Genomic DNA, 22,942 nt, shown 5'->3' on the forward strand with positions numbered 1-22,942 from the left:
GAAGAGTAGTTATATACGGATTCTACTTGTATTTTATTTTTTAATAGGAATTTTGGTAGCACAACTCTAACAGGCAAAGTAAGGGATTTCAAGAGGAAGAAATGTTTAGATGAGTCTTTGTGAGTTGTTTGCATGGCCTTTTTATAAGAGGGGACAAATTTGGATACATGTCCTAAGGTCACTGACATAGAAGTCTGATTTGATACTCTTGGCAGTGACAGTGATTCTACGTCCTAGGATGAGACATTTTAGGGTTACTAACAATCAATTACCTTGGGCCTCCACGTGGTTCTCATATAGTCTTAGTGAAGATGTCCTTTTTTAAAGTTCGCCGAGTTGAGGCTCGCAAACTAATATGGATGAACTGTGAGGTCCACAAGGTATTTTGGGAGGTCCGCAAGATTCGCTACATAAGCTATACTAAAAAATATATATATATCAAAATATGAAACAAAAAATTATTGCCGACCTTCTTTAAGAATTGCGTAATTATTTACAAAAGAATAAAAATAATTAATTTTTTTCTCAAAAAAAGAATTTTTAGGATTTGTTTGGTAAGGTTTGTTTCACAAAATTCTAAAAATTGTGTAAAAACAGAAATTTCTAAGATAATGGAAATATATTTTGTTGTTTAATTATTTTCTTAAAGATCTATATTAATTCTTTTCAGATAATACTATTAACGTAAATATTAAATGTTAATTATTAAAGTGTTTATTGACAAAAAAATTGATATTTTAATATTATCATCAGGGGCGACGCGGGAGCTGACTAGCAAGTGATTTTATCTCTTTAAAGTGAAAAATTGTAGGTTTGACCTTTTAAATTTTATAAAATTATAAGTTAATATACGTTAAAATTTTATTTTGACCTTTTAAAATGATAAATTTTTAATTTAATATTTTAAAAATTATAAGACTAAGAACTAATAAAATAATAAAATTACATTTTAATTGTCATAAAAATTTATAACTTAACTTAATTTTATCTCGTATTTTATGCATTTTCTATAAATTTAAAGAGATGATGTATGAATAAAACAATTTCAAGGTTATTATCATCTTTCAAAGAATACGGTAGGACTAATAAAGAAATTATTATTATTAGTAGTAGTAGTAGTAGTAAAGGAAGAATCTAAGTCTTCTTTACATCATGGCCGTAATGGAAGCTTAAGAGTCATAAAGAAATGTTAGGTGAAGTTGCATGTTGATGTTGGCACATAAAAAGTAAAAGTAGATAATAGAAAGTTACATATATTGAAGTTGTAACATTTCAGCCGATTACATGAAATGAAAGGGCCGCCTTGTAAGACCCTTTCTTTTTATTATTCATCCTCTAAACCCTAATCTTTCAGTACCTCAACGATCAACAACAAAATCCATGGCGGACATAGCTCTGCAACTCTTTTTATTACTTCCTACTTACGTTACCCTACAAAGATCCCCCTGATTTTGATTGCATTGGCATCGGCTGGAGTTTAAGCATCGGCCCTCCTCTCGGACTGTGAAGGAGTGAAGAAAAAGGTGTTTTTGTTGTTGAACTTAATCCGCCTTGCATCTTCTCTTGACACCTGATACGACGCTGCCACCACTTCCTCCGGCAGTGCTCGCATGAAGGAGACACTTCCAGCCATTGGGGTGTTGGTGGCTTCGCTATTGGTGAAGAAGGAAATCCATTCGGCTCCTTCGTTTCCTGCTTGTTTCATGAACGCAAAGTTCTGTGGCACCGTCAGGAGCTGACCTTGCTCCACGTTATCGTCGAACACTGCGTCGCCGTTGTGGTTCACCACTTGGACTCTGGCACAGCCTCTTAACATGTAGAGTATTTTGTGAGCGTTGACGTTCCATTGTGGAATCAAACCAGCTCTCTGCAAAAACAAATGTTACATACAGTGTTATATATGATTCAATATTTTATTGAATATTGTTAAGAAATAAATGTCTCGAGCTTACGTTGTAGAGGACACCCCTCTCGGCGCTGAGCTCAAGTCGTTGGAGGATGGGGAGGTTAAACCTGTTGAGGGTGGAAATACGACCGGCTTGTGGGTTGAAAATGTCGGCACGTTCAGGGTCAGCAAGGTTCTCCTTGATCCTCATGGAGCAGAAAGTTTCCTCGAGGCCATTATCTTGAGACCCTCCTCTCGTATGGCGGTATCGCTGCTCCTGCTGGCGCTCCTCACGTTCTTCTTCCTCCATTCTGGGTGGTGTTACGACTTGGAGTCTGTCCCTGACTCTGATGATGGTGCCTCTATTTCCTCGTACACGTTGGATTTTCCTAATGATGTCGTGGTCAACGTTGAAAGCTTGAGCGAGGAAGTTTCTGTCGAAGGCACAGAGAAGGTTGTTGCATGATGAGCTTTCCCGCCCCTGCTCCTCCTCCTCCTGGTGGCGGCTGCGGCGGCTGGGGTTGTCTTCTTCTTCTTCTTCTTCTCCTTCTCCTTCTTCTTCCTCAGACTCCTCCCCCCTCTCACTTCTTCCCTGCATCTGCTGTGCTAGCCTCCTCAGTTGCCTCTGTTCCTCTTCTGGGTTACCAGCAAGATGGAATCTCTATAACATTACAAGAGAGAGATCATCAAAAACAAAAACAAAAAGTTATGTATAGAAAGGGATTGTCAAAATTATAAAAAATTATATACTCTAGGGATGTTGTCGAGCTGATTAGCACTGTTGCCAGTGTCAAGTAGATTGATAGTAACAACACGCTCATTGCCATCATTGTAGCTCCAGTGAACCACACCCTGCGGCAAAGCAATGATGTCACCCTGGCGGAACCGTCGGACTTTCTGGTGCTGGTCCTGGAACCTGCCACGGCTTTGATGCTGCCATTGCTGTGAATCCTGGAATGTTTCGGCACATCCAGGCATCACAATACCTTGAATACCTCTTCCTGAAAAAACAAATTTAAACATCATTTTGTATTTTATACCAACGATAATAACACCATTAGTGACGCACTATTATACCTTGGACAATGTAGAGAAGCTGAGGAGCATTGGTGAAGGAAGGCAAAACAAGGCCATTAGGTTCAATAGTCTGCCTCATTACAGATACACCAGCACACCTGAGCTGTTGACAGTTGGGGTTCCACCACTCGGTGGTGCCGGCTTCGGAGCGAATTCGGGTCTGGGGTGCAGAGGCGCGGAGCCTATTGATTTGACACTCATTTTGGGACTGCTGTGACGAAAAGGTCTGGCGAGCTAGGCAGCCATTGAAGAGAAAAAGAAGGGAAAGAAAGAGCAAAGAAGGGTTAATCGCCATATCTACGTGTTGAAATGGTTATTTGGTGAAGAAGGGAGTGGAGGGATAGTGGTATTTATAGGGGAGAAAGAGTGGAAAAGGAGGTCAGGGTTGTGTCGACACACAGCAGTTTGCATGGGGGAGTTGAGGTTAATGGCTTACACATCATAGACTGGGGGAGGGCAGGTGGCTCAAAGCTTCGATGAATACTTACAAATAACAATACCAGGAAATGAAGAAGAATCCGAAACCACGATATGTCGCCAGATGAGATTGGTTAAGGAGAGAGTCTTGAATTTTGGTTACACTAATCAAACCAAAATGATTCATCAATTTATTAATTAAGCGTTCAAGAGTTCTTTAAAACATGATTCATTATATTATGATTTTATTTAAATTTCCATTTTCGTTTAAAAAACATTAATTGATTTTATTGTTAAAAATATATATTTCTCCTCGTTAACTTGTACTTACTACATATATTAAGAGTTTAAATGAGATCATTTTAGTCTCACCAAAAATCCATTCATTTCACAAAACAATAAATTTTATTTTTACAGTATTTATATATTTTTATATTTTAATTTGACCCTAAATATCATTAAATTATATTTAATTTTTAACTTTTTACTAATCTACAATAATATAAAAAAGTGTCAAAATTATTTTAATAACAACTAAAAAGGGTAAGGAGAGTGAAAATGTGGTGTGGAGGCAGGACGTGAAGAACCTACGCAGGGAATTACTTGTTTGTTTGTGAACTGTGATGGTGTTGCGACAACTGGGCCGTAGCATGTTATACCTCTTGCCATCTGTTTAAGCCAAGTTGTACTACATTCTATACGGTCGTACATTATTCCGATAATTGCAATTTTTACGATATAAAATATAACTGATGAGAACAAAAATAAGTCAAACAAAATCTATCGGTTACTATAGTAGTGGTGGAAAGGGTAATTTTAGAATTCTATTTTTGATATTCAAGTCCGTAAATATTATTGTTTAATATATATGAGGTTAATATAAAAGTTAATTAAATTTTGGTATCTTAATTTTATCAAATTAATAGTTAATTAAGATACAAAAATTAAATTGTAAAAATTCATTGTTATAAATTTTTAATTAATCAAAACACCAATTGAGCAATTGAACTACTATTATATGACCAAACGGTGGTAGATTCTAAGTGTTATCCACTAAGAAATGTTAATTATGCTTAAGGTTCATTAATTTAAAGTTAATTTTAATTAATTAATTAATAAAGTGCACAAAATGAATGCATTGAAGTGTAAGCTTAAAATAGGTATCAAATGGCCTAAAATGTACCAAAAATAGAGTCCACATTGCGACTTCAGCAATGGAGCTCTGGATTTCAGACCACGACGTGATGAGGAACATCGTCGTCACAACGATGCCAAGTTAGTATGTAACGTCGCGACGAGGAACCCCCTCATGTCGCGACGTCAATCCAAAATTTTTAAAACTTTTACAAATCGTTCCTTGTTTGATTCCAGGCTAATTTTAGAGCATACGTAAGCTTGTATAAGACCCGAGAAAAGTTGTATATCATGTTTATGGCTTGAAAATGTTATGTTTGTATGCATTAAGCTGTGAATTGAAAGTTAAATGTTTGTAGTTGCTTCGACAATGAATGTGACATCCTGTAGCTCGGATCCAGTGATCAGGTCGGATGAGGTGTGTTACAATTTGTTACTATTTTTTAACTCTATCATTGTTCATATTCTTCTTCCTTAACCCATTTTTTTCTCCACATCACCCTGCTTCCCAAATTGAGTAACTCTACTTAAATGAATTGAGGAATAGATTTAGCGAATATTTTGTGAAGCAGGAGTGTGGGAGGGTGGCGTGGAGAAGAAAAAAGATTAAATGCTAAATTGGGATCTAACTTTTTAAGGGTTGCTTAAATAAATGCCAAACCTTTTAACTATTCATATAAGGCATAATCATTAAAAAGTGCTCAAATAAAGGTTTTCCATGCACTTCAGTCTTGTTTGTAGTAAAAATTAGGTGAATGCTGACATGTTTAAAATAAAACACATTACAACTGAATTTGATATTGCTTGAAAAGAAAATAAAATAATAAAAACATCAACTGAAACCTAATATACGACATTTGAGAAGTCCTTATTTAAGCACTTTCGAAAAAATTTGGCCTTTATTTGATTGTTTTGAAAGGTTTAACCTTCATTTGGACACTTTTTGTAAATGTTAGGTCCTTATATAAGCAATGTCTAAAAGGTTAGGCCCCAATTTTAGCAAAAAAAAAAAGGGTTAAGGAAGAGCAGGATGAACAGTGGCAGGGTTAGAATAGTAAAAAATGATGGCATGGGCACAATCAATCGTTTTTAGAGGTTCCTTGGGTGATTAAAATGAAAGTACTCTCTAATGGTGGTGATTAAATTGCAAGAATTTTTATTTAGGTGACAAAAATAAAAGTGGCCTAAAAGTTGAGTTATCAGCTAAGTAGTTTACCCTAAATTTAAAAAAAAAATTAACTTTTTGAATAATTTATGTATTATATATGTTTTCTTTATTTTCCAATCAATATAATATACATAATATTAAAATTAAAAAAAAAAACTGATGCGGGGCATTTTGATAGTGTCACATGTCATCTTCTTTTTTCTTTCTAATGTTGTAGGCCAATTTAAGTAATAGATGATGGTTTGAGTATTAAAGAAAGCCCAAAAAAAATTTAAATATCAAAATGAGAAAATAAATATAATAGACGAAAGGATGCATTAAACATTTTAATATATTTTATTATTTTATTTCCTCACGTTTTAAATTATTTTTATTATCCCCATGAATAGTTAGTTTTACCTATCTAACCTTTTTTTAGATTAAAAAATAATATTTATTTATTTATTTTAAATATTATTATTTTTTAAAAAGTTTACAACTAAAAATAAAATTAATAATTCAATCACAAATATATGTAAAATCAAACAATAAAAAACATAAAAAGACTAGGAATCAAAATAATTCGAACTAAAATTAACCCTCTAAATTAAAACTTACACATATTAAAATTAAAGACCTACAAATAATATTACTTGAATTTAGATACTCAAATATCTAAAACCTAGTCTTTGCGAATGGTACTAAAGCTTCACAATTATTATTATTTAAAATAAAAATTGTAAATATGTTTTAATATATATATATATAATTAATTAATTAATGTTTGATGTAAAGTACAGAAATCTAAGTTATTTATTATTATTGAAAGTGAAAAGGTCAAATTACACTGGAATCAAAATTTAACTTTTGGAATTTAAATTGCGGCCAAATAAGCTGCCGCCGTATTCGAGAAAATCACAAAATCAAGCGAAATCCTAAAAATAAATTAAAATAGATACCGTCCACGGTGGGACTCGAACCCACAATCTCCCGCTCCGGAGGCGAGCGCCTTATCCATTAGGCCACGCGAACCCTTTGTTCTATGAGGGTAAAATTTATTATTTAAAATAATAAACATTGCGTATACGTAACAAGGCAATCGGGTTTAGATTCCATATTAGCCCTATTAAGATACGAGGTTGAAATATAACTAAAAAATATATTTTTATTAAAGAGTCACTTTCGAACAATGTGCATGTATCTCAATAACTACTATTTATGAAATTTAAAAACTCATTATCAATACTTTATGATTTTAAAGAGATAGAATTATAATGTAAAAGGGGAGAATCTCAATTATTAATGCACTTCCAAGAGGAAAATCATTGAATTATAATGTACTTGGGACTTTTATTTTTTGTTTGGTTGTCATCATTGCAGTGTTAGTTGATTTCTAGTTAAATATCCAATTAAACTATACAACTTGACAGTACAAAGCAATGAGGACTGCAAACAAATACATGTAATTATGTTATCCAGATTTACCATCTTCTTTAAAATATATATATATATATAAACCCTCTAAAAAGGAATTTTAAGGACTTGATTGTTAAAATATTCAATAACTTTTCATGTATAATCCCAAAATTGTTTAAATCTCTAAGACAAAAGGGTTTACACCATTTCTTTCCCATAGAAGAGAGGTTGATGCTAATGTATAAAGATCAATGTAGCATCTTTTACAAGATATATTTCAAATTCTGAATACATGTCTACCCATGTTTGATTTAATACTCCATGAACAAATCTGAAGCTGAACTGGTGGATGAATACCATCTGTAAGTTCTATAGGAATTCATAGTCTTCCGTTGTCTACACCGATATAATGGTTTGTTTATTGTTCTCCAGCCTCTGGGATTAAAAAGTTTAACAGAAAAGAATTGGCTAAAAATGTGTTGTATGAATTGCAAAGGTGAGACTATTTGGTATTGATGTTACCCTGTAAAGCTAAGAAGGACCCAAGGAAGAACTCTGCATGATATATGAAAGAATGTCAGGACACCAACCGAAAAAATAAATTTGTTGGAGATGCAGCTCCTTGATTTGTTTGTAATGCCCGCTAATGTCAGAACAAGCTTATGGGGTTACAGATGAACACCTGGGGCAACAAAAATTAAAAGGTAAGATTCAACAGCAGAATCGATAACTAATAAAGATCACCACCCATTTCCCAAATTGCTATGTAATTTAATACTCGAGTTTTCAATGAGCGTAACAGAAGAACTGAAGATATTTAGATACAGAATTTTCACAAAAAATGAGGCAGAATGATGTCATGTGATAACACAAGGGAATATGCAAATTTATGTTACGTTGATTCGGGTGTTTGTGTCAAATACAAGCATGTGCTTGGTATGTGTATGTTTTAATTCTTTCATTTATTCGGAAGGTCCTAAGATCATATTCCTATATTTATGTTTGAATATGTGTTAGGCACAAATACTTTAAAAGAATGAAGAACCAGAGTATGATATACAGTGCAAAAAGACAGATACGATAGTCACTGCATCTGGGGATTCCATGACTCTGTATGTTTACTTCTTTATGTGGCTTTTGGAATAAGAAACTACACTAATAAAGTTATCAACAATTTGAAACAAAAAATGTATATATGAGAACATTGAATAACCAGCATGTTTCAACCTTTCATTTGAACTTATATGATAATGATAAAGCAAATCACTTTTGTATGCCAACTCTAAATCAAGTGCACAGTAGAGTAATATTAACAAAGTTATCAAACTGTGGATCCAAATTTTCCTCAACAGGAAGCATGTGAACTTGAGCTGAAGGCAAAAATATAGCAATAAAGGTGACCGAGTCAAAGCACATCATAAAGAATTAGTACTGTCAAAGAGGGAACTATAGCAATATAGGAGAGCATCAGTTAGTAGTAAAAATAGTAGAACTGAAGCGGTGAATCTGTTTGTATTTCCTGATTCTGCCATTTGCAATTTATTATCAAGCCTAGAGACCAATTTACGTTTTAGTTAGATGGAGAAGAAACAAGAGATTAGCCTACCTTTATTCTATACATAATGCAGGAGTGCATCGGCTGAAGAATTCCTTAACCTACAGCTCTGTCCCAAATGAACATCACCAAAGACATACCTACATCACCATATATCAGTGGAAATCGTAATATAACTTGGGAACAGGAGGAAGAGCCAAAAATAAAATAAAAAACGGAACCTGTATTCACAGTATTCAGGCCATGCACATCGAGCTTTTCCGTAGTCCCAGTAACAGTCATCATCCCTCAAGGGCCCTCGCTTTGCTATCAGCATTGTTATAATGAGTAAAACTCAAATTAATCTTTGAGAAAAGTAAAACAGTAAACCATGTTTTACCTTTTGTAACAAATTTGGATGGTGAATCAGCATGAATATCATGCCAAATCTGGAGCCATAACTCTCGCATTAGAGCTGGTGATCTAACGATGTTCCTGTGATTTGCTACATGAAGATGATATCAGTTTTACCCACTTATAATGATAAGAAGGCTGATGTCAAAGAACATTAGTTAGCATTGTTAACTCAATTTTCTTGTAAAAGAAAATAAGGAAAAATTGAAAGAGTGCAACTTAATATGGAGAACACATTAGTTAGAAATGGTTTAAATAACGCTCCTCAACATAGAGATACGGAGAATGCAAAGTAAACAAGCTAAGCAGCTAAACCATGAATGATAGACAAGCTTTTGAATTATTTGATTGTCCTTTAGCAAGAATCTGAAAGAGGAGCTCCCCAATTAACATCACTCTGATTTTTATAGATTATGCTGGAAGTAAATCAGCTGAAAGAAATTTATCCAAAACCATAGAGAACCACTTTCATTAAAATCCCTAACTGGATAACAGCACATAATCACAACAACCATAATGCCGGGCTATTTAAGATTCTTAAAAAGAATAGTAGCAATGCAATTAAGTTCAACATGATTTGAAATCGTACTACTATATAAGCCATTTACTGAGAAAAGAATTAAAGGTATTGTCACCCACCTTTATCAAGCTCCCAAACTGCTGTCCTCTTTCCTGGAATGCTTTCCGAGTCTTCATAGTAAGTTATGTATTTGACTCTAGGTGACCTTGTCATGTTGGGGACTACATCTTCATTATGATGCTCAACATTCAACTCCACTTGTACATCTGACCCATCATGCTCCGACTACAATATACATGAGAAAGTTTTACTATTTCAAACTCCCAATAGTTATGTCATATTTCAGATATGGATTACAAAACCATAGCAGACATACTCCTTTTTATTATATCAGATGGATAGTGTTCATATGTTTTACCTATTTGCTGCACGAATGAAATACTCTATTTTATTATATAAAGGGATTGAGAGAAACATGCAACAAACTATGTTATACAGCTCATAAATCAAATAGCTCATCAAACTAACCACAAAAAAGAAAAAAAAGCAATCTGATATATGTGATGTGTTAAATATCCAGAAGATTGAAAGCTTTTCAATATCATCATCATAATAAACATATCAAGGCACTTGCATTTGACCAAGAATACCTGTGGAGCTCTTGTTATGTTCACTCTGGGCCCAAGCCAGTTCTTGCACCAAGATAGGGAATGATATGGTACCTGTCACAATTATGTAAGTGTTAGACCAGTAACTATAAAACTCAGATCAGTGATTGTAATCCAGTAACAAAGATTCTTGATGCATTTGAAGAATGAAATAGAATGATATAAGGGTCACTGAGCTCACTGTCTCATCACCACTTGCAGGTCCTGGATTTCCTTCAACCTGATTCCCTGACCTACAAGAACAAGTGCTACGCTATTTAAAAGTAGAATCTAATGAGATCAAATCATCTTTCAATATTTATTACTGCAGCCACTGCTTTACCTCGTTTACAACAAATAATAGTTACTGTTAGAGCTGTTTTAGTTCTAAACATAGGGAAGAGATATGATTTAGGCATAAATGCAGTTAAACAGATTAACTGATCCAGTGTGGATGATGCTTACCGCGAGACCAGTGATCCTTCAATTTCATAGATGACATCAGTAATTATCCAATTATCAGGGTAAGGTTTGCCGCTTGGTGCAAAATAATAACCAACCTGCTCGCATTATCATTCAACACGATATCATCATAAAAATTAACCACAATGAGTAATAGAAAAGCAATAACGATGTGTAACAACTATAGTGCTATTCCCATTTTGTCAGTTATTCAAACAGCTCTTAAGGGGTTCCTAATGCATGACAATAGTCTCAAACATGAACAAGATAATTAGAATTTATATTCAAAATTTAACCATACCTCAGTCCTAGAATCTACTCCATAGATACAGAAAACATTCTTAATAGGTGGTCTATCCCATGGTGTAAGAGGATTCAGAACAGGATCATCATGATATGACCTGAAAAATACAACATAGAAATAAAGCCAAGTCAAAATAAAGAAGTCTAAGTTACATGGTTTGTATTAATTAAACTTCCAGGAAAATCATTATTCAAACCAATAGAAGAAAGTACTATGATAAATTACGATTAAAAATAGAAATTTCAGTTTGTCAAGTATCAGCCAACAATGAGAAACAACCACAGACTCTGAAAGAAAACATGTTGAAAGCATCTTGACTGGTCTTCAGTGCAAGCAGATGGGAATTGATGAAAGTCCATTTAACATTAATAACTTATGACAACTGTCAAGCCTGCTTATGTGATAGTTCCATGAAAAAACCACAATCATCGCATCTCCATATAATTTTAATTAGTACACGTGATTCATGTTCAAGATGAAATCACTTAGTATTAGTATGTCAACAATCGACAAACATTAAGAAGATATCAGAGTCAGAGATTGTTAAATTATTTGAAAGTATCATAGCTAGTATAAAATACATTTAAACCATGCCTAAACACTTCTTCTGTAGCTCCACATGATCTTTTAAAGCAAAAATGCAGCTCAAGACTCTCAATAACGAGATTTGGGATGAAAAGCCACTTCATATATCAAAACTAGCACCTACAACATGGGACTGCATGCATGATACACTAGGTGCCATTTAAGTAAAATTTATGCTGAAAGAAGATTTAAGACCCGACAACTAGAGTTATAAGGCTTCTATTATGAAATGTTCACCACAGGCAATAAAGTTGACAGACATCATTCTTATAATCAATTACGTCTATATCACCAAATAATGACCTAGAAAAAGGTAAATCATAATTTTCTCAAATGGCATAAAGTTGTGAGAATACCCACTTCTTCAGTTGGTGCAAGGTCCTCTTGCTATCTGAATCATAGTCCTCTATTGCTTTGAAAAAGGTCCCATCTGATATTTCACGAGCTGAAAATGACAACTGTGTTGGGAGTCCACATTCCATGCTAGAGTAGTTGGTCTGGGAAAACTCTGAAACTGATGGATAGGCGTCAATCCCTGTTAATAAAAGAGATTGCTGTGAGCTTTATAGCAATTAACTACATGTCATAAAAACAAATAAATAAATAAATAAGAGAATAATTTATTCCAAAGCCTTACCACGGGTTGAAGGTATTTCAATGTTGATTATATTAGTTGAAAAACCCGAGTAATTTGACTGAAATTCCTTTTGCTCACATTGATAGGCATTAGGCCCCTTCCTGATTCCCCCAGAAAAATGCTTCAAATACATGGCGTCTGCCCTACAATACTTTGAAAATGGCATCATCCATAATGAAGAACCAAATGAATTGAACATCAACCGAGCAGTTCCCTGATACCTTGCCAAAATATAAAGTAAATATATGTTAAAAATGCACCATTATATAACAAATATTTTTAATTCCTACATTTTAGGGAGCAATGGCAGTCAGTAGCAGCAGTAAATTGATATAGATTCCATCCCAGTAGTGCAACTTAATGTGATTCAATCGAGTTGAGTTATACAAAATTGAGGACATCAGGGCTTACAAAGAAATTAAGGAATTCTGTTGCCAATTTGCTATTCCTACATGTGCTGTAAGGAACATCAATAACTTAACTGTTCAGCATAAATGTTTTTAACATCTTGAATTTTCTCTGGTACTATTGAATCAAAGTTTTTCATATTGCATTACTAGACCTGTTTCATGGAATCATGGGAAATCTTCGGGTAGTTTTAAGACTTCAACAGCATGTATCCCATTGGAAATCTATTATGTTTTCTACAAAAGCTGCCTACAATTACCTATCATTGAATGTGACAGCAGATTAATTTGTTACAAGGTTCTACCATAAGTTTAATCTTCATATGCTATTTCCATAAAGGGGACTAGTTTCAAAAAGCTGTATGATATACTCCAGAGCCAAAAATCAAGACTAGATGGAAGAGAATAACAGCTTGGAGTATTATGTTCTATGATATTCTCCAGGGCACAAATATCTATAGTTCTATATTGAATATCCATTACTGTTACATATGCATGCTCATATATTAGCTGTTTAATTGAAAAGGAACCATAACAAAGGTAAGCTGCTTTCCACTTGAACATTTAAACAAAAGCTGTCAAAGAAGTTCATGCAGGAACTTAGTTTTAAGATTGAGAAAAAGTAGAATGCAACCTCAGAAACAGGAAGGCCAAATGTGTTTCCAGAAAGCATTCCTTTGACTGTCTCAGTTGAACCAAGAAGAGGAGCTCCTAGAAGGAAAAAGAATAAAAAGTGAAACCCAAGAAAGGGCAAACATTACTATTCCAGGAAAATAAAGGATTTTATGCAGAGGATCATACCGACAGCAAAAAAAGCATAAATATGATCATCCAACCATTGGATGTACTGTTTTGGTGCAATTTCTAGCTTTAACCACTCCAAAAAGTAACGGAAGACATTACTACCCAATGAATGAGCAAACACAATTGATGGCCCCCCTCGAAGTTTAAGAGCAGTTTCGAATGTCTGCCTACAACCAGAACTAGCACACTGATTAAAATAGCCTAACTCCACTGTCACAATATTGCAATAAAGCATAATAATCAGTTGGAAATCTGTAACTATTATGTTAATTTAGTTTAACATCAATAAGAAATCATGAAAATTCAACTTATGAAAATCTACAACAATGCACATTCGATGTATCCTATAGTTAAAAGTGGCAGAGTAGCACCCAGCCCAATATACGGCTCTAGGGTTCTAGTCTTGAGAAATCTGGACTTGGATTCTTATGTTGGGTGCATAGAAAATAAACAATTGCAAAGCACAACCCAATATATATTTTATGCCTCACATATAAGCATCTATAGACGCAACAATTTTCTCTGACTTGGATTTAAACGAAAAGCAACTATAACTAAATTATACACTATCAACAAAATAAAAGAAATGCTACATCAAAATCAACTTTCAGACCAATGACCAGAAAAGTAGTGTGTCTTTCGAAGTTACTAAAAAAGAGGCATCACAATTCAGATTTGCAGAAATCATGTAATTTAGGTCTCTTTTGGTTATCAGAAAATAGCACTGGATCCAAGCATTTAAACAAACAAATACAATTCCACTTATACAATTTCAGAATCATAAATTCAGTCTCCAAGATGACGAAAATACTCTTATTAGATTTAAGAATCTTAAGGTCCTTCATGGTGCCCAATCATTCATATCAGTGAAGTTCTACATTCATTGAAAATATATATTCAGCAAAATCTTGTCAGAAATAGATGTTTCAATAGGAATAAACATATTTACTTTCAGTTATGAAGAATGCATCCATGATGTACCAAAAGATTAGTTACTGCAAATAAAAAGAAATTTATTTGGCTACATGCATCAGAGGTAGTAAAAATAGAATGAACCAGGAAATATGCATACTTTAACTTGTAAAAGTAAAGGTCTCGCTCCTCAAGCATTGATGGTGACAATCTCCAATCGTATGGGGCAGCTATAATTGCATTAGCCTCAATACCAAATTCAATGCACCACTTAACCCATTCTTTCCACACCGAAGAAAGAGGGCCTGTGGCCACAGAGAAATTTTAGTTAAACATGAAGCATTTTGCAGCCACTTGAAATACGTTTTAGAATCACAGAAAGTGTATATTAGAAAGAAAAAAAAAAGGAAAAAAAAAAAAGAGAGAAGAATACCTGTAATGTAACCTGGATCAAGTTCAGTAATAGCAGAAAGACCACTATCAGGACGTGACTTACATTCTGGATTATCAGTTTGGTTGTACGGATCAAGTAACATACACTTAAGCCAACAATTTACAGCTGAGAGGAGCTGCAGATCAAAGAAGCGTAACAACCTTAGTATATTAAAAACAATCAACTATTCACCACACGATACAACCTATGTTACTCCCAACTCTTCATTTTTCCTGAAGTAACCATGTCCAAAACTTATTCGGATATGGATATAGGAGCATGATATATGCAAAAGAAGTCAGATAAAATTGAGTGTATCCAGGTCGGGCACATACCCGCATCCCACACTTAGCATTTATCTACTAAATTCCTAGTCGATAACATCCTTCACTGTTAACCAAGGCCAAGACGTACATAAGCTTTATCGAAAAAACACTCAAATTCAACTTCTTAGAACCTATAATACATCCTAAAATCCCATGCACGAGCAAATAAAAACAAGATACGAGAAATAGAAAAAAGGTTAAACAGGAATATATGTGCATATAATATTCAAAAAGAAAGTTAAAAGACAATTTTATTCTGCTATCTCTATTAATCAACTAAACTTTTACTTTTTTCTAACTATTTTGTTTGTTTAATCCAAGAACCAGACAGAATATAAGCATAACAGAAACACGAGGAAAACAACTGTAGATTAAAACGACAAAGAAGATTGAATAAAACGGCGATAAGAAGACCAAAAGTAGGGGGAATCCTTACTTTAGTAGTGTCGAGCCAAACCAAGTCGAGGGGATTGAAATCGAGAGGAGAGTAAGGGCAGTCGAGAATGGACCAAGCTCTCAACTGAGTTGAAGCGAATCCAGGGATTATTATCCCCGATAGCTTTGAATAATCTCCTTTCAACTCTCCTTCACCGAGTTGAAATGTTCCCAAGAATAGAACTGCCGCAAGTGTCATCGCTAAACGGCGGTGCTCTCGTTCGTCTCCGCCCATGGTTGATTTCTTTGTTTCTCTGTCATTAGTCATTGCCTGGGCCTAGCAGCCATTAAAATGTTTACAGAGTGTGTGATGGCTGACTTTTCAACTTCCATTGGGGGAATTAAAAAATAATAATAAACACGTTGAAATCAAATTGGTTTTTAAATATTTTGTAAAAATATATATATTGAAAAATAAACAGTGAAACGGCGACGTCTCGCTTTTAACTAACAACATTCCGTGGCGCCAAAAGGAAGGAGCTGAAGTTTTTCGAAGCAACGAAGAATCCGAAGCTGAGATCCGTCCATCAACACCGGCAACGGCGGAAAACGACGTCTCAAAGATCAAAGCAGCAGTCTTCCATTTCCTCGAATCTTTGAGTCGGCTTTCATTTTCTTCGCAAGATTTGTATGGCACAAGCTAAAAGAAAACCAAGTAAGATCTCAAATACATTAAGAAAAATTTGATTGGAGTCTAAATTTAATTGAATCTATCGCGCTTTCAAGAAATTAGGGTTTCACATCACTTGTCTTCTAACTCAAAATTTAAATGGATTCTAAAATTTAAAACATTTTATTTGAATCCTCAAAATATTAATATTGTATTAATTAAGCCTTTTCATTAATTTGATTGTCAATTTAAATGTTAAATGTCAATTTAAATCTATAGTAGCAAATTTAAAACACATCAATAAAGCTACAAACACGTGTGTACTTATGACATTAAAAATATGTTAGATCCAAACATATGTTTACAATCCGATCCATATATTTTAAATATACTACAAATCAATTTACTTTAAATTTTAAAGACTCAATTAAAATATTTTGAAAATTAGATACTATTTTAAAACTCGAATAATAGTTTGAGGATATTTAATGAAATTAACTACATATATTAATCAATTCCAACCGTCCATTTGTGTCATCGGCCTTAACGTCAAGACTGAGCTCCACAAGTTATAACATTGTCGAATTGAGTCAAGGAATTCAGACCATCAAATAACTGAATTTGAACATTTTAATACTTGATTCGAGTAGCTCGAGATCCTAGTTGAGCTTTAATATTTTAATACATATTTTGATTATTCAACTATCAAATTATAAAATTTATTTGAAGAGTATATCTGGCTCACAAAATATAAAATTATCAGAATGTAAGATTACTTAAGATATATTATTACAGTGTCCTATTTAATTCATTTGCTTAAAACGTGAAATCTATTATTTGATTCACGGAATATAAAATTATCTAAAAGCATATTTTAGTAATTATATAATATTGTTTGAAGAATATTGATACGAAAGTTTAAACAGTATGCTTATATTATATTAATATATCAATTTTCCTTTTTAAGTACAAACATTATCTCATTATTTGAATGCATCAACGTCCTTTGTTTTTTTATTTTATCACTAAGTATATTTTTTTTATAAAAATTATTTTAAATAATTTCTAAATTTGATTAATATACTATTTTATATTAAATATGATAAGCTATAACTTTATATATTTTTATTAATTTTAAAATATTATGCTATAATAAATTTAAAAACTACATACAGAACTCGTAAAATTAAGACTTAATATATTATTTGATACTTAAATTTGACATTTTTTTAATGTGGTGTCCGTGTTTTTTCTTTTGTCAAATGTGATACATGTATTTGGTAAAATTTATGAATTTTGCTGCTTGAAAGTAATTGTGTTAACTAGTGTTTAATTACGTTTTGGGAGTGATTTAATGAAAATTTATAATTAACTAATAATTCTTTTATCAAACCGATCTTAATATGAAACTTTATTTAACAAATAAAATACAAAATTAAACAAAGTCACAATTAACACTAAACTTTTTCCATTAACAAAATCATGAAAATTCAAACTTAATAATGTTAGTAATTAACTTTTATCAAATCCACAATAAAACTCAAACTAAATACTAATGAGTTAACATCGTTATATTTGAGTATCAAAATGTATAACTTTTGACAAATTCAAACACAGGTACCAAATTAAATTTTTATTATTTATTTTACATTTTTACAAAAAAAAATAAACCTTAAAAAAAGTTATTTTCTCCATCTTTGTTCTTCAATTGATCGAAAATTTTAAAGCTTCATCGGAAAAGTTAAAAATTCCCATACTTTGGTGAGCTTTTCTAGATTTCGGCCAACTCTTTTTTCTTTTTTAAATTTCAATTTTTGTAAATAATTTTTTTATTTACTTACTTTCATACGAGAGTAGCATCACAATTCTAAATTTTTATTTTTTGATACAATGTCTAGAATTACACATAGCCCTCCCCAACTATTAAATAAGAGGATAATGCACTTTAGTGCATTTGAACTTACGTCATCTTACACTAGCAATTTTATTTTATTTTCCTTGAATAGAGCTACTCGTAGACAAAGCACATTGCAATTTTAAGTTTTTTTTTTTTTGGTAATCCATTATGAATATATTATCTATCTCTTTAATCATATGATTCTTTTAAAGATTAAAAACTAACCACAAATTTTCAATATTAGGCAAGAATAACTAAAACTATAGTTTATTCATAACAAAAAAACATAATATGATACAATTATTTTAAAAATATGCTAATTTCATTTCTTACTATGTTCAAAATTTGCTCTTACATAAAAAGAAAAGTTGTAAAAATAATAGTTAATATATATGAATTCAAAATAAAGAAAATGACATAATTGTAAAAGTTAAGAAAAAAAATGGGTAACACATGGTTTGAGTGTGTAAGTGTCTCGGGCCGCAGATCGAAGCCTGTGACCAATGCACACATAACGTTCCATGGAGGTCGACTAATTAAATGAGACTTATTTGACCCACTTGAACTGACCTGATTCGTGGAACACATGGAGATTAAAACCTTGGTGGCTCAGTGGAACGCTCCAGTAAAACTAGAGTTATCATGGTGAATATTGCAAATCCTAAGGGATAAGATTGTATAGAGTTTAAATCTCTTTGGACTCTAATCTTGTAGATAGGCACTAATCTCAGCCATTGATGTAACTCAATCTGTACCGCTGGATCTAAGAAATTTAACTATAAATAGAGCCCCCTCTTTATTTGTAATCATTTCACTTCATTATTGATTTAAAGAATATATTTGAGAGCATTTACTTACACACTTTGCGTGCATTGCTTTCTTGTGGCTTTTCTATTCAATTTAAGTTCATTTCTCTTTTGAATTGCTTCAACTTTATTTTTGGTGCCTTAGAGAATTTCTAAGAGAAGTCTCACTTAAAGAGAATTAAGTTGACTTAGATGGATTTGAAGTAGAGAAATCGCCTAAGGCTGCACGGTTTGTAAGACTAAAATTTTAGCCCTATGACAGTTGGTATCAGAGTCAAGGTTCAAAGGTACTGATTGATATGAAGAAAGGACTAGATAAGTAGGTTGACCTTAAAGAAACTGGCGTGAGGGAGGTAAGAAAGATATCAGATTAAGGAATATGATGCCAACTTTAGATAGTAGGGTTGCCAAACTCGAGGGATCCGTAGATGATGTGAAGGAGACCCTTGAAAAAGTTGAGGGATGCATTGTAAAGCTAAAATTGAGGCAATATCAGCTCAAATGGCAAGTGGCAGAGGCCCTCAATGTTAATGTAGATGTGATGCAAGGGGTTCTCAATATCGTTGTGTGTAAGTTGACTAAGAAGAATGATGCTCTCAAGTTAGGCCATGGCGTCGGCCTTGAAGGAACAGATTGAGGAGCTCAATGAGAGCACGTTATCTGCAAATTTGCTTTGGTTAATAGGGTGTTATTTGCGACACCCAAGCCTAAGGTAGATATCAATGAGCTGAAAGAGTTCAATGGGACGAGGCCTACAAAAGATGACAACTTCTTGTGGGGAATAGATCAATACTTTCGTGCCAAAGGCATCGTGGATAATGCTACTAAGGTAAATACTACTATTATGTATTTTACTGATGTCGCTCTATTATGGTGGCGTCGTAGGTCTACAGATGAAAGATGATGTGGTATCATTATTTAGACTTAGGAGGAGTTTCAGAGTGAATTTAAGGGGTAGTTTTACCTACAGTATGTCAAGGATGAGGCTTGAGCTAAGTTGCATCAACTTACGTAATAAGGCATAATTAGAGAGTATATGCAACAGTTTAGTGAATTATGCTCCAAATTTTCAATTTGGGTGAGAATAATGCATTCTTCTCTTTATGGATGGGCTGAATCCTTAGGCAAAGTAAGAGTTGAAACATCTAGGAGTCAAAGAACTTACCAAAGCCATGACCATAGTGGAGTCCTTAATCAAGCTTGTTCCTAGGAAAGGCAAGTTTGAGTTTTCCAAGCCTAATGAGAAGGATAATGATGGGGGAGATGAAGAAAGACAAGTTAAAAATGGCAATGGTGGAAATGGTGGCAATGAGAAACCTCATAATGGGAAGTGAAAGTCCAACAACAAATCAAAAGAGCTAGTGGGGTGCTTCTTATGTAGTGGTTTGCATAGGGTGCAGGACTGCCCAAACAGCGATCCAAGCTATTCGTAATCAGTAAAGAATATGAAGTGGAGCCTAATGAGGAATGGATATTAAAGCTTGGGTCAATGATACTTAATTATGCTAAAGTGGAGAAGAATCACAAGTAGAAAAAGTTTATATTTGTGGACATCAACATCACAAGAAAAAGGAGAAATGTTCTTGTTGATACGGAAGATTTTGATTTGTTTACATTGGAAAAAGTTGTGGGTAAACTTGTTCTCTTAGTTAGCAAATTGAATAAGAATATCAAGAATTTAATTCTAAAGAGGTCTCAGCTATGGGAGTAGCACAAGGAGTTGAGCTACAAATTGGTGAGTGGAAAGACAAGGAAGACTTAATGATTACAACCTCATGTTTGGTTTGAATTTCCTTGATCATATTAATACTCTTTTGGTTCCTTTTGCTAATTGTATTTATATCTTAGATACTCATCAATGACAATGCATCGTGTCGGTGAGTCATGATAAGAAAGGTGGAACCAATGTATTGTCGGTAATTCAACTAGCCAAGAATGTTCATTGTGGCAAGAACATTGACTTAGTAGATCGGAGTTTACGAAGGCCTTTTAGAAATGCTAGAGGCGCGACAAATCGAAGTGAAACCTATTGGGTTATCAGTGGGGCTACCACTTATGAGAGAGGTGGTTTGTGCATCAAACTTTGGGGGGAAATGGTGATGCAAACTGGACAGCTAGATTGAGTAAATGCTACAAGTAAGGTACATCTCAAACACTTTCCTTGAGGTAAGGTGAATGGCTTACAAACCAGAACCAGCAACAATACTCAAGGTTAACCCTGTGTTGAAGCCTATTTGTAAGGATCAAGGGGATCCGAACGAGGCAATTCGCAATGGGGGCAAGTAAAAAACTGTGGGCTCTTGCGAACAATATGAATAAATAAAGGAAATAGTTCAAGTTAGACAGTAACAAAGACATAAGCTGAGGCAAATGTTTTGCGGGGCGAAACTACCTAATAAAGAGAATGGTTCAGAATCAACTAAGGTGTCGTGGCAGATCTGAGATGAGTTAGACCAGTGTCATTCCGAAGAGGACAAGAGCATCGCGAGAATGGGTGAGGGAGAATGTCACAGGCTGTAAATCAAAGCCCATGAAGAATACACACAGAACGTCCCATGGAGGTCAACTAATTAAATGTGGCTCATTTGACCCATTTTAATTGGCCCGTTTGTGGAACACATAGAGAAGTCCATCTACTTAAAGCCTTGGTAGCCTAGTGGAACACTTTAGTAAAACTAGAGTTACCATAGTGAATATTGTAAATCCTAAGGGATAATATTGTATAGAGTTTAAATCCAGTAAGACTCTCATATTATAGATAGACACTAATTTCAGCCATTAATTTAACTCAATTTGTACCGTTGGATCTGAGTGAGCTCAACTATAAATAAAGCCCTCCCCATTCATTTGTAATCACTTCACTTCATTCTTGAGTTAAATGATATATTTGAGAGCATTTACTCAAACACTTTGTGTGCATTGCTTTCTTGTGGCTCTTTTGTTCAATTCAAGTTTCTTTCTTTTCTTTTTTTGAGTTACTTCCACTTTTATTTTTAAGTGCCTTAGAGAGTTTTAGGGAGAATTCTCACTTTATGAGAGTTAGGTTGACCGTGCAGTTTGCAAGACTAAAGTTTTAGCCGTGTGACATAAGGTGGTAGTTTAAATGTAAACCTAATTTTTTAATCTATACTATTATTTAAACTCTTGACTGAGTTGATGTCACGAGTCAACTGGACACCAAAAAACAGTAAAAATATTATTCGACAATAAGTAATATTATGGGATGCCCTTCCATGGTTAAAATAAGTAATATTATTTAACAATATTTTAGTCCTTTCACTTAAAAACAATAAAAATATACATACGATGGAATTTGAATCCACACCAATTGCATTAATAAAAACCTTTAATTTACCGCTCAAGTAAATATTTATTTTAATATTTTTATACATTTTAATTTTATTGTGCACACTTTATTACCTATATCAGTTGTATCTATACTATTATTTAAACTCCTAATTGAATTGGTGTCACGAATCAATTGGACACCAACTAGGTTAGAGAAATTATGAAAATATTCATTCGTAATTAAAATAAGTTATATTAATCAATAGTATTTTAGCCTTGCATCTAAAAACAATAAAAAAAATATACATATAGAAAGAGATTTGAACCCACACCAATAACATAAATAAAACTTTAACTCTATTTTAATTTATTTATACATTTTAATTTCATTATACCCACTTTAAAAATAATTTTCACATAATTTTCACAGGCATGCATAATAAAATTTATAATTTTTATTTATTATTTTAAATGGAATCTTCACATCAAAGTTGCAGACTTGTTTGGCTTTTTAGTTCCCAAGAGGATTAATTTCATTTTATTTTTTTTAGCACTAATGGCATTCTCAGATCGACTGAATTGAGGCAGCTGGATATCGTAGCTTTGTTTTTGTTTTGTAACATTCACTCAATGAACACACTAAAGTTGAAATATCAAATTTCAACCTAAAAAAATTTTTGAAATATTAAAACGTGAAAAGTTTAATTTAAAAAAAGACAAAGCTATATACAATTTAAGATATTGAACCAAGCCTTATAGTTATCACCATTTGTTCATTTCATAGCCATATTAATAACCATCATTTTCTTGTATTTCTGATAAATACATATAACCATATATAAACA

The 22,942-nt window shown here is 33.3% G+C and overlaps 2 protein-coding genes and 1 non-coding gene across 12 annotated transcripts; all 3 read right to left on the reverse strand.

Moving 5' to 3' along the window:
• Positions 1 to 1,215: 1,215 nt before the first annotated feature.
• On the reverse strand, positions 1,216 to 3,271 carry LOC107916455 (legumin A-like). The gene is made up of 4 exons (NM_001428346.1): positions 2,963 to 3,271; positions 2,636 to 2,886; positions 1,953 to 2,546; positions 1,216 to 1,867 (listed from the first exon to the last, which is right to left on the reverse strand). The coding sequence occupies exons 1-4, from the start codon at positions 3,255 to 3,257 to the stop codon at positions 1,478 to 1,480; spliced, it is 1,530 nt and encodes a 509-aa protein (NP_001415275.1). The 5' UTR covers positions 3,258 to 3,271; the 3' UTR covers positions 1,216 to 1,477.
• A 3,348-nt stretch (positions 3,272 to 6,619) lies between these two features.
• On the reverse strand, positions 6,620 to 6,692 carry TRNAR-CCG (transfer RNA arginine (anticodon CCG)). Its single transcript has one exon. It is a non-coding gene; the product is annotated as a tRNA-Arg (tRNA).
• A 514-nt stretch (positions 6,693 to 7,206) lies between these two features.
• LOC107916463 (phospholipid--sterol O-acyltransferase) lies at positions 7,207 to 16,237 on the reverse strand. 10 transcript variants are annotated; one of them, XR_001689492.2, is made up of 17 exons: positions 15,498 to 16,236; positions 14,736 to 14,871; positions 14,463 to 14,607; positions 13,388 to 13,557; positions 13,221 to 13,297; positions 12,180 to 12,393; positions 11,903 to 12,077; positions 10,955 to 11,054; positions 10,657 to 10,751; positions 10,394 to 10,445; positions 10,195 to 10,266; positions 9,664 to 9,829; positions 9,011 to 9,115; positions 8,853 to 8,932; positions 8,683 to 8,771; positions 7,667 to 7,758; positions 7,207 to 7,511 (listed from the first exon to the last, which is right to left on the reverse strand). XR_001689492.2 is itself a non-coding variant. In XM_041099649.1 (16 exons), exons 1-15 carry the CDS (start codon positions 15,762 to 15,764, stop codon positions 8,728 to 8,730), a joined length of 1,872 nt encoding a protein of 623 aa, XP_040955583.1. In that variant the 5' UTR covers positions 15,765 to 16,236; the 3' UTR covers positions 7,207 to 7,758; positions 8,683 to 8,727. The 10 variants fall into 10 exon arrangements, 2 of the variants coding, with proteins under 2 accessions (XP_040955583.1, XP_016701260.1); XR_005917396.1 differs by having other exon boundaries at positions 8,683 to 8,740; positions 8,853 to 8,937; XR_005917395.1 differs by having other exon boundaries at positions 7,599 to 7,758; positions 8,683 to 8,740; positions 8,853 to 8,937.
• Positions 16,238 to 22,942: the final 6,705 nt, after the last annotated feature.

This window comes from Gossypium hirsutum, chromosome D08 (assembly GCF_007990345.1).
Source record: "Gossypium hirsutum isolate 1008001.06 chromosome D08, Gossypium_hirsutum_v2.1, whole genome shotgun sequence".
NCBI lineage: Eukaryota > Viridiplantae > Streptophyta > Magnoliopsida > Malvales > Malvaceae > Gossypium > Gossypium hirsutum.